General features: G+C 39.5%; 1 protein-coding gene across 2 annotated transcripts in view; it reads right to left on the bottom strand.

Moving 5' to 3' along the window:
• Positions 1–671: 671 nt before the first annotated feature.
• Positions 672–12,086, bottom strand: part of LRCH3 (leucine rich repeats and calponin homology domain containing 3) — a 113,011-nt gene continuing 101,596 nt past the window's right edge. Inside the window, exon 21 of one of the 2 annotated variants that reach the window (XM_043492757.1) lies at positions 672–5,080. In XM_043492757.1, coding sequence (XP_043348692.1) covers positions 4,955–5,080 — 126 coding nt within the window. In that variant the 3' untranslated portion in view covers positions 672–4,954. Of the gene's footprint in view, positions 5,081–10,259; positions 11,248–12,086 lie in introns of those variants that run through there. The other variant, XM_043492756.1, reaches the window with a different exon arrangement.

The following is a 12,086-nucleotide window of genomic DNA, read 5'->3' as shown; positions in this document are numbered from 1 at the left end:
GAACTCTAGTTATGAGGGAAGGAGGAAAGGAGGAACAAACATTTTGTGCCATCAGAAAAACTTTCCTATTATTGAGGGGAATACTGGTGCAAACTTCACAGAATTTAAAACTAGACAGGATAAATAACATGAGAACGTAATACAGAAAGCAATGTGCACTGGCTGTGGCTAACAGCCCACGTGACCTAAAAAGTCTTTGCATCCGATGAAGTGAGCTGTAGCTCATGAAAGCTTAGGCTCAAATAAATTTGTTAGTCTCTAAGGTGCCACAAGTCCTCCTTTTCTTTTTGCGAATACAGACTAACACGGCTGCTACTCTGAAACCTTTTCCACCACTAACTTCTCAGAATGAATAGGGCAGCTGATTCTGAGGAACGCTACAGTTACTCTCAGGGGGAGGGGCTAGAAAGGCTGCAGAGAAACAGGTTCTGATTACATCTGCTTAAAGAAACGTACTGAGTGCAAACATACGCAGTCTCCTACTCTGGCCCAGCGGTCATTCGTTATGCTGAAAGAATCATTTTTCCTATACCAAGCTCCTCAAGACGGCCAGAAAAAATTTTTGTCCTCTTAATATGACAATTCAGAAAGTAAATACACACCTGATACGCAGGAATTGACAATCACTGATTCAAATATAAAAATATGAGGAAGAAATATTTCAGTTCATGTAGATTTTAAAACTTTATTTCAAATTACCCAAGTATTTGGTTTTATATTATCAGTGTGCTAGAAGTTCAACTAACAGCATACAGGCAATTTAAAATAAAGTACACAATATTCTGGCATATTTATACTTAACAGTCTTAGAAATTATGGAATGTATTTACAGACATACAAGTATAGGTGGGAGCTTTAAAAAATCCTTTACTCTATTAATTACACGTTTACAAGGTTTTCAGAAACAAAATTAGATTGTTTGTAAAACAGAATATCTATACAAAAGATTTTTTTTAAATGTTTAAATCCACCTTAGAATTCCTCTGCTTCTAAAACAAAAATGTCAAAGATGTCCATTTAAAGTCATAAAAGGATTCAAAACATCACCAGTTATCACGTTACTGCTAAGAGCAACAGAATTGTTCTCAGTGCTGTAAAATGTTGTCTAGAATTTAATAAACCAGCAAGGAAGGGGCTTTCCTAACAAGTTTCCCCTGTCACTAGTTCTGAAGAAGGAGAAATCAAAATCCCCTATTTCCTGACCAGATCATTCCAACACCATCAAGGACCATTAAGTGCCAGTGCCACTTCAATTTCTATTTCGTAACATTATCGATCCTCAATTTTCTTCAGTGCTCAACAAGGTGTGTAAGGAACATAAACATACTAGCAAATGCTTCACTCTGAAATGGATTTTTCCCCAACACAAAGGCCCCAAAAGGAAAAGACTACAATTAATACTAGCTTTAGCACACAAAATGAAATCCAATGTGTTTTCTTTAAAATATTTTTTAACTGGCTATAACAAAAAGTGCACATAAATATACCAAAAAATCCCATCCCATTTCATTACAACAGAAAACAGAAGTGTTTTTTAGTATAATACATCAAGAATAAACCGTATCTTGACATTTCAGATTTGGATTTTCATCCTCAATGTCTGGTCAACGTTTAGCGTTTGCCAGCACGAAAACACAAAATTAAAGAGTCAAACTAACATGACCACACAAATGTGTACTTGCTAGAGGGAAATGTTTGTTTAGAACTGTAAAGGAAATAGGAGCATACACCTGACCAGGCATACAAGCATAGTTGCTGATGTAAAATTCGGCTACACACATTTGTGTGCAACAGTGGCTGATTTTACAACAGAGAAGTGGCCATTTATTGAAAGTCAGACTCAAACTCCAAATTGTTAGTTTTCCAAAAATTAACATTTATGACATGTCCAGCTTCTACCAACATGAATGCTGTTACGGTCAGTTTCCGTAAGTCTGGGAAGCTAGGCTGGAGCAAACAACAGACTCTCACAATTCCACATTAAGTTTAACAGATTTCTTACAGTGGATAAATCTAAATATTGCATCCTCCTTTCGATCTATTAAACAAAACCTAATACCCAAGTACAGAGAATAAAAAGTATCTAGTACCGAGAATTCAGATTAATTTGTTACTCCCCTTTGACAATGATTTGTAGACAACCCATAAGGAAACATTTATGGTCTATGGCAGAATTGTCTATATCAGTTTCCCAAACTGGGGGTCAAAACCCGCAGGAGGTTGCAAGATTTTGAGCCATCAGGGAAGAGGGGTAAGGAGCAGCATGAGGGAGGCAGGGGCTCTGGAGGGGACATGCGTGGTATCCAGTCCCGCTCTGCCTGCTGGGCCCTCCAGCAAGAACCCATGGCATCTCCACTTGGCGTTGCTGGAAGCCTCGAGCCAGCAGGGAGGGGAGGCAGGGGAGTTGCTGATGGTTCCATCCTGGGGTACATGGAGCTGGCTGCAGAGAGGCTGGTCTCTGCTGCTGGCAGAAGAATCCAACGGGTGGTGGTGCTGAAATGAGCCCCCCAGCCTAGCAGGGAGCTGCAGTACCGAGGAGGGACAGAGAGTCTGTGCTCCCACCACTGATGGGGCAGGGTGCCCAGGCCGTGTGCTCTGCCTGTTCTACAATGCAATGACAACTCCCTCCAAGGTACCCTGGGGAGTGGGTGGGGGAGAGTAGGGCTGGCTGTGGGGCAGCACGGGGTTGAAAAAATTTGCCCTCCTCCCAAGAAATAGCTGAACTGGCACCACTGCTTCAGGAGATGGGGTGGGGGAGATCATGAGAAAGTTTGGGAACCACTAGTCTATAGTGTCAGCAGTGAGATGCCAGAAATCTACATCCCCCATTCAACAAATGGCAGAGATTGCAGTAAAAAAAAATTCTCCTTTCACTGCCACATAATCCTTCAAGGACCAGCTCTGTCCATTGCAAGCCTTCACCTGGAACAAGGTGCTGCGAAACACAGTCTACACCATTTGCTGGGGGAAGGTGTACCTGTACAGAGCTGCACTCTTCCTTTTTATGATGCATGTTACTGGCATACTCAGATCTTCCAGAAACCAAGACAGCCACTTACACATTATGAAAATATTTTCTCTTATCAACTGTGCGACTCTAGTTTTAAATATCCTTCATGTGTTTTTCTAGACCTATGGTGTGATCAGTGGTGTCAACATCAATATGAAGCAAAATAAGTCCTTATGCGAAATCGTTGGGACAACAGTTACCACAAGCTACCATGAAATAATTATTAGGCAAACAAATCAGGGTGAGAATGGAATGACAAATTCAAAGGGAAAATTCAGCTAAGCCCAGACTTCTGTGCTTAAGTGTTCCCATGACCAGGCTTATTACAGCAAAGAAAACTTTTAACTAACCTTTTTTCCATTTCTTCTGCTCACTTCATCCCTTCTGAAAACCTCTTGGTATTACTGGTTCACTAACAATACCCCAGAATGGAACACCACAAATACCAGAAGTCTCATTCACACCCTGTGCAATCCATGATAATGGCAGAAGTGTCTTCTGGAATACCCCAGGAAATATCAAGAGGATTTTACTGTGGGAGAAAAGGATTTTTAAAACATTACTATATATAAAAAATTAAGTTACTGCAGAGCTGGATGTGACCCAGCCTCATCAGGGAGGCCAACGCAGCCAGGAAGTCTGGACTTTGCCAGTCACCTTTAAAGTAACATACATACCTTATTTTCAGTTTCCTGTTCACATATTTTGAATGTCCACTTTTTGGGGAAAAGGAGGTAGGCGGAGGGGACAAAGGCAGTTTATACCACTGTCTGAACTACTAGAAAACATGCTTTATTAACACATTCTGTCAAACCCCGCCACAGAAATTTCCTTTTGCAAAAGACTGGCACTTTGAAAGCAGAGCTAACACACAGAACGACTCTGGGAATTCAATAATCTCATTCTTTCCTACAATGATTTGTTCCTACATAACTGGAGTCTTCACTGGTGTAAGGGAGTGGCTGTGTGTTGTTTTCAATTGAAAACATAATTGGATAACAGATCTCTAATGGATGGTTTGATAGCTCATGATTATTTGCAGTGGATTGAAAATAGGTACATGATTCTTCATAGGAAAATCTTCAATCATTATTGCAGCAATACAAGCCATAGGCCAATTTAACATTACCATTTACTAACCGAGTCCCCATGATGGGTAGGTGAGGGCATGAAGGGTGATAAGATGTTTCCCACTGAAGTGGGAAAGATTCCAATACAAAGATAGATTTATAACCAACCGAAGCTTAAAGCCAGCAAATATTTTGATTTAATAAAAATATTTGAACAGTTATGGTTTAGTATCTTTCACTGAAATGTGTGTTCCTTTTGGAGGTAACAAGCAGTATGTTTTCCCTGGAAAAAAAAAAAAAACAACAGCACTATATATATATTTTTAATATTGAGGACATGTCAACCCAGATTAAAGAATCAGTTTCAGTCTTGCTTTGAAAAACTGAGTATCATCAGCTTCAAAACACAATCTTTATATGCAATGGAAAGAGCTGGCGTTTCTTAGAAGCAGGGAAAACTCTCTCTGGGACTCATAGGGAGGACAAGCAGTCTCCATCATTGTGTCGCAATGGAAACATCCCCTTTGGAAATACATCCTAGTAGGAATCTTACAGCTTTTCAGACTGTATATATAAATCCCCTGAATCTACATAGTCAGTTTTAACAGATGCTTCTAAACAACCAGAGAAAGGAATTTTCCCCAAGAAAAAACCTCACTTTATAAATGAGAAAAAATATTGGTAAAAAATTAAATGGAAACTGGTGTGATCTCCAAAAAAAGTGGAGAAATGAAGCAAAACATTCCTGTCAGGAATCACAGAAGCTAATTTCCTTCTTAGAACAGAGCTCTGTGTGTTTGGATACACTGCATCAGCAGTAAAGTCTTCATGTTCTTCTGCTTAGCCAAGGGAAACCAAAAGGTCCTGGAGATCTTTACGCAGCAGACAAGTGGTGATGTTGCTGCTTTGGGGGTGCAAGCTCCAGAAGTGCGTGGACTGTCACTGCTACCTGTGTCAAACCTTTCTCTTCTAAAATATGCAGAGGCAAACATAATCGCTCCTAAATGGGAAAAACACAACAAAAAGACAAACAAAAGAAAAGGGATGAAAACCACTTAACTGAAAAGAAAAAAAATGCAAATTAAACAAGCGGAAGGAGACTGAAATATGGAATGGTATGGACACCTAAACAAAAATATCTATGGAAGTAAATCTTTACTTCTGGATAAGCCAGCTGTAAATGTAACAAAAAAGTACATGGTAACAAACCAGCAAACTCTTGGACAATCATTTTGTTAGTTTATTCATCAGCACTCATGAAAAATATATGTACAAATAAGGACAGTTTTCAGGGGACAGGTGAGAAGAGGGAAATCACACATTTGCCCTTACCCCACTCAAATGATATCACTTGATGAAATCAGAATTGGATTGACTCTGGGGAGTGGGGCCTTTATTTCAATGTGGTCAACATGATCAAAGATCAAGAGTACAACAGGAATGGTGTTTTCATTTCCGTAACTCAACAGGGATGTGAGGGAGTCCTCACAACACTGTTGCGTTCAGCTACCAGATGTGAATAGGCAAACACACTTTAAAGCTTTTAACAAATACCGAGATACTAGCATGTGCTTTGGAAATATTGTGCAATAAATCTGGGAAGTATCCGCATGCTTAATAGCAGTTCTTCTCAACAGCAAGAGATATATTATCTGCACGAAAACCCTCTTAAAACAACACACCACACATTTGGTCTGATCTTTCCTACTAGACACACAGCAGAAAGCCATGCGAAAGAAGAAAACAGAAGAGCACACAAGCTGTTTTATGGCAAAATAGGGTCTTGTTTAAATGCATGATTGATTGGCCTTCAAAAAGGATTAGGGCTGTCAATCGCAGTTAACTCATGCGATTAACTCAAAAAAATTAATTGTGATTAATCACACTTATAACAATAGAATACCAATTGAAGTTTATTAAATATTTGTGGATGTTTTTCTACATTTTCAATATCGATTTCAATTACAACACAGAATACAAAGTGCACAGTGCTCACTTTATATTATTTTTGATTACAAATATATGCACTGTAAAAATTATAAACAAAAGATAGTATTTTTCAATTCACCTCATACAAGTATTGTAGTGCAATCTCTTTATCGTGAAAGTGTAACTTACAAATGCAGATTTTTTTTTTGGTTACATAACTGCACGCAAAAACAAAACAGTGCAAAACTTTAGCGCCTACAAGTCCATTCAGTCCTGCTTCTTATTCTGCCGATCGCTAAGACAAACAAGTTTGTTTACATTAATGGCTTCGTATTTACAATGTCAGCAGAAGTGAGAACAGGTGTTTGCATGGCACTTTTGTAGCCAGCATTGCAAGGTATTTACATGATGGATATGCTAAACATTAGTATGCCCCTTCATGCTTCGGCCACCATTCCAGAGGACATGCTTCCATGCCAATGATTCTCGTTAAAAAAATAATGCATCAATTAAATTTGTGACTGAACTTCTTGAGGGGAGAATTGTATGTCCCCTGCTCTGTTTTACCCGCATTCTGCCATGTATTTCATGTTACAGCAGTCTCGGGTGATGTCCCAGCCCATGTTCGTTTTAAGAACACTTTCACAGCAGATTTGACAAAATGCAAAGAAGGTACCAATGTGAGATTTCTAAAAATAGCTACAGCACTCGACCCAAGGTTTAAGAATCTGAAGTGCTGTCCAAAATCTGAGAGGGATGAGGTGTGGAGCATCCTTTTAGAAGTCTTAAAACAGCACCACTCTGATGTGGAAACTACAGAACCCAAACTACCAAAAAGGAAAATCAACCTTCTGCTGGTGGCATCTCACTCAGATGATGAAAATGAATGTGCATCAGTCCGCACTGCTTTGGATCGTTATCGAGCAGATCCCATCATCAGCATGGAAGCATGTCCTCTGGAATGGTGGTTGAAGCATGAAGGGACATATCTTTAGCGCATCTGGCACATAAATGTCTTGCAACGCCAGCTACAACAGTGCCATGCAAACACCTGTTCTCACTTTCAGGTGACGTAAACAATAAGCACGCAGCATTCTCTCAAACATTTTAACCAACCTTGTTCGTCTGAGTGATTGGCTGACCAAGAAGTAGGACTGAGTGGACTTGTAGGCTCTAAAGTTTTACATTGTTTTATTTTTGAAAGCAGTTTTTTTTTACATAATTCTACATTTGTAAGTTCAACTTTCATGATAAAAAGATTGCACTACAGTACTTGTATGAGGTGAATTGAAAAATAATTTGTTTTTTACAAGTGCAAATATTTGTAATAAATAAATAAATGTATTGTGTTGTAACTGAAATGAATATATTTGAAAATGTAGTAAACAACCAAATTCTATTCTATTGTTCTATTCTATTCTATTGTTGTTTAACAGCGCGATTAATCACAATTAATTTTTTTAATCGCTTGACAGCCCTAAAAAGGATACCTGTTAAAAGTGCTGTTCTTACTGTTAAAAATAATACAATGAAGAATTACCAGGAATATTTTAAAGGCAAATATCCTCAATATAGGAATAAAAAAGGGTCGTTCTTTAGCTATCAGTTATTCATCTTTCAGACACTCTTTTTTAATACAAGTCACCTCAGAAAAGCACCCTTATTAAGTAGTAGTATTTAAAAATATCTAGTGTGGAATGAGCTTTCAAGGCATTTATGGAATTTTATTGTTGTGTGTATAATCTGAGTTTAGGGCCTGATCTTGCAACCAACTCCACAGAGGCTCTCTGCCTGTACTCAGGCAGAATCCCACTGACCTCAGCGAGGCTTCATGCAGGGGTCCAACCATGTAGAGTCAAATGCAGAATCAGATCCTTGCATTTCTACTTAAAAAAAACCTGATACCCCATATTTGGTCATTCTATAAACCCCTGGGGAATCTTTATACATTTCTTTACAGATGCACATGGCAACCTGATTTTCTACACTGCTTGCATCTTCTGTGAAGATTTAAAAAACAAAAACAAAAACAAAAAACAACTTCAAATTCTTGGCAATGTGTAAGTGATCAGAGCCTGGACTCCTCGTGTGCAGACCTTGAGTGCAACCATGAAATTCTTGAGGTAAGACAGGTATCAGACTGACACCTTTAAAGGTCCAACAAACAAGAGACTAGAAAAAAGTACAATTACCAATAAAATATCTGTGGATTTCAGCCTTTTAAAAATATGTAAACACAGGGAAATGATTTGGAATGAATCCATATCACAGATACAGACAAAAAGGCTTAAAACTGGAAGGCACCGTTATTGTAAACCCTTGCAGTTTTTATCACAGTGTTCTTTAAGAGAAGTTAATACAGGCAATTGAGTTAGTTTTAGTCCATACCAGTAAACAGTGCAAAAACAGCTCCAATGGTCAATTTTTTAAAATAACTGTAATCCTGCCTTTTGTGGGGGAAAAACAAGCACGTTCTCCTCAGGCAGAATTCCCAGACAGGAATGTTCTGTGTCAAATCACAATGTGATCTGAAAAGGAGGCAGGCAACTCCCATTAACCTACTCTTATGTTAGTTAGCCCAACTTTTATTACAAGGCTCAGCAGACCATGCATATTAAAAAAACATTTTCAATGGCAATTATAGCATTTGCAACTCAGCTATGTATGATGCAGTGCTTCAGACTTACTACTGTGTTACTACTGCTGAAACACTGAACTGCAGCAGCTAAAATGGGTTTAAGAACTGTTGACCATATTTTCTTTTAGATTAAGAAGAATTCATTGAAATACATTCAGAAAAGGACATCTACACTGGGGAGACATGGTCTCTTGCCCACAGCATCAGGAGTGCCCTGAAGCTCTAAGACGTTTTTGGAACGCTGACTTGAATCAAGTGGGAGGGCAGAATGGGAACTCAGTCTAAACATTCAATAATTTAGCAGGAGAGATGTGGCAAATCAGGATTAAAAACTAGTCTAATGGGTCCCAGCTTTTGTGGGTAACAATCAATGTACTGGGCTAGGACTGCAGCTGAACTGATCATTGCCACTACTGTGGTTGGTCTAACCTGGAACAGAGCTTGTGCGGCTCCAAATGCCACTCTTGCAAACATGACACTGATTTTCGAAGGAGTCCAAGCTTCACAGTAAGTAATAACACCTCTCTCCACCTTGCCACATGGCAATGGTGCACTGGCACCCAACATGGAAGCTCTTCATCTAGTTAGGGAAGAGGCAGCTTGAGTACAAGTTACAGAGATTTGAAGGACAACTGATTGAGAAGCACCAGGCTAGGTAATACTGCCCAGAAAAAAAGTAAATAGTGAGCTCCATGTCGCTGCTCTACAAATAATGAAACAGAATGGATCAGTGTCTAACTACTTTTGTTGACAAACCCTGAAAGAAATGGGGCTCTAATACAGAGTTCATGTGACAGTCCCATTAAAACAATAGCAAACAGAAAAAGGCAGGTGTCAAAAGAAAAGAAAAAGTTGGATGGACTTTGTCTGCTCCTTTTGACATCTGATTTATGCATCATGGTCTCCCTGAGAATGCATGAAAGCAACAGAATGCAGTGTGCAGCTGAAAAATTCTGAAAACTACCCGAGTTTTGCAAGCCAGCGAAGAGTGAATACATTATTAGAGCTTTTAGCCCACAATTCTATGATGCAAAGATTCTGATCATGAGGAGGAGGAAGAGACTTAGGGAATAAGGTTGAGTCTGAGCTCACACCAATCAAGTGGCTGCTCCAGAAGTTTGCTATGAGGACCACAGTAATATCCCACGATAGCTCATCTTGCACCAGGAACCAGATTTTTCCCAGTGTGCACGAAAAAGTTCAGCTCCTCTACAAACTCCAGGCTTGATGTATTAGGCTATGTGTACACTGTGCCGCTGCAGCCGTGCCATTGTAAGGTGCGCTGTGTGGCTGCTCTTTTTCGCTGGGAGAGAGCTCCTCCAAAAGAGGGGCAGTAGCTTCATCCCACCAATGAAGCGCTGTCCACACCAGTGCTTTTCATCGTTAACACTTTTGTCATTTGGGGTGTGTTTTTTACACCTCTGAGCAGCAAAAGTTTTAACGAGGCAAATGCCAGTGTAGACAAAGCCTTAGTAAGGTGAAGCAGCTCAGGATTCATTGTCAGCCTAAGTGCCTATTTTTAGGCTTTGTCTGCACTACCACTTTTGTTAGTCAGGGGTGTGAGGAAAAAAAACACACCTCCTGACTGACATAAGTTTCACCGGCAAAAGTGCTGGTGTGAACAGAGCTATGTTGGCAGGAGACGCTCGTTGAGGGTGGTTTAATTATGCCAGCAGAAGGGCTCTCTCCTGCTGGCAAAGAGCGGCTACACGGGAGACCTTACAGTGGCACTGCTGTAGTGGTATAGCTGTGCCGCTGTACGGTCTGTAGTGTTGACATAGCCTTAGTCAAATGAGATGCTATTCAGAACCTAATAATACAGGAAATCCAAGACTTTAGCGAAAAGGGTTAAGGAAACGGGCTTGTAAAAAAACTCTAGAGCACTCCTGATAAAAAGAATCATAGGCCACATCTCCTAAGACAGTAAGATATAACAAGGCACAGTGACATGTATAGAAAAAACAATACTTTGCACATGTATATAATCACTTTTCATCAGAGGAACTCAAAGCTCTTTATAAATATGGGTGGTATTCCTATTTTACAACTTGGAAACTGAGGTACAGTGGAACTGCGATTTTCCCATGTTACACAGCCATTCAAGAGAGTTGTGACTAGAACCCAGCACACTAAATCCTAGTCCCTTTCTCTAGTCACTGGACAATAATGCCTCCCCTTGTAAGCAGAACGCTTGCTAAACATCACACAAATACAAACTTGTAACAATGTCACAGATTGTCAGGTGGGTGTACCAAAGAGCGTTTTTACCTTGTACATGTCAACTCTGAATGTGATCAGAAAGAATGCACTGCACTTATCCAAACAGTTCTTGACAAAAAACAAAGCCTTTACCAATCACTGAAGTGATGTAGCGAGTCAGCAGCACCACTGTCCTTTAGCTAGAGGAAAAAGACCCAGCGATAGAACATACAGAGTGTTAGCATTAGAATACAATAAAATGCTGCAAAGCCCCCAAGCTGGATGGAAAGAGAGACAAGAGTGGATTCTTCTGACTCTGTCCCCAGGGAAAGAAGAGTTTCAACTGTCCTTTTAACGCTGAGGTTTAGCTGAAGAATGTCAGAAGGGGAACAAAGATTGTCCTGTCCAAAGTGTGTGAGCAGGAAGGGAAAACAGATAGAAAAACAGAGTCAGTTGATCAACCGTGCAAGTATCCATGAAGCAGTCAGTCATCTGACATCTCAAATACATCCAACAATTTCAAGGAGTAAAATACAACTGGTTAATTCACACAAAGGAATATGCAAGACTCCTGGTCTAAAGAACTGCCTCCTTATATGCATTTTGTGTTCAGTAGTGTGTCAATCTGTCTAGTTTAAATATATAATAAAATCTCTTCAATGAAACAGCTGACAGTTGTCATAAGTCTTAGTTCAAAACAGTTATATTTTGGAAGTCAGAAATAAATTGGATAAAGTATTCTTAAACTACCACTGGCTGTATATGAGTCTTCACGTTCTACATACTTAATCCATTCTTTTTAATTAGTGAAATTATTCAAAATGGCACAAACAGAGCAGATTATTTACCTGTAATTGATCTCTGAATGTAGTATTCTGCATAGATACCGAATATTTGATCACATGGCTTAAGTGTTCTAAAATTATCTACATTTCTGGACCTTTCACCTCCCTCCAACAGAGGCATCAACTGAAAGCAATGATGGATAGGTGCGAATATAGCATATCATAGCAATCTTGGATCAAAAGAAACTGACAGTTGGACACTAAGTCACACAGTCTTTTGTAACTATTCCACTGGAATACTGGAATATGAGTACTTGTGGCACCTTAGAGACTAACAAATTTATTAGAGCATAAGCTTTCGTGAGCTACAGCTCACTTCATCGGATGCGTTTGGTGGAAAAAATTTGGTGGTTTTTTTTTTTTCCACCAAATACATCCGATGAAGTGAGCTGTAG

Source organism: Dermochelys coriacea, chromosome 9 (assembly GCF_009764565.3).
Source record: "Dermochelys coriacea isolate rDerCor1 chromosome 9, rDerCor1.pri.v4, whole genome shotgun sequence".
Taxonomy (NCBI): domain Eukaryota; kingdom Metazoa; phylum Chordata; order Testudines; family Dermochelyidae; genus Dermochelys; species Dermochelys coriacea.
This window is presented reverse-complemented; position numbering and strand designations above follow the sequence as displayed.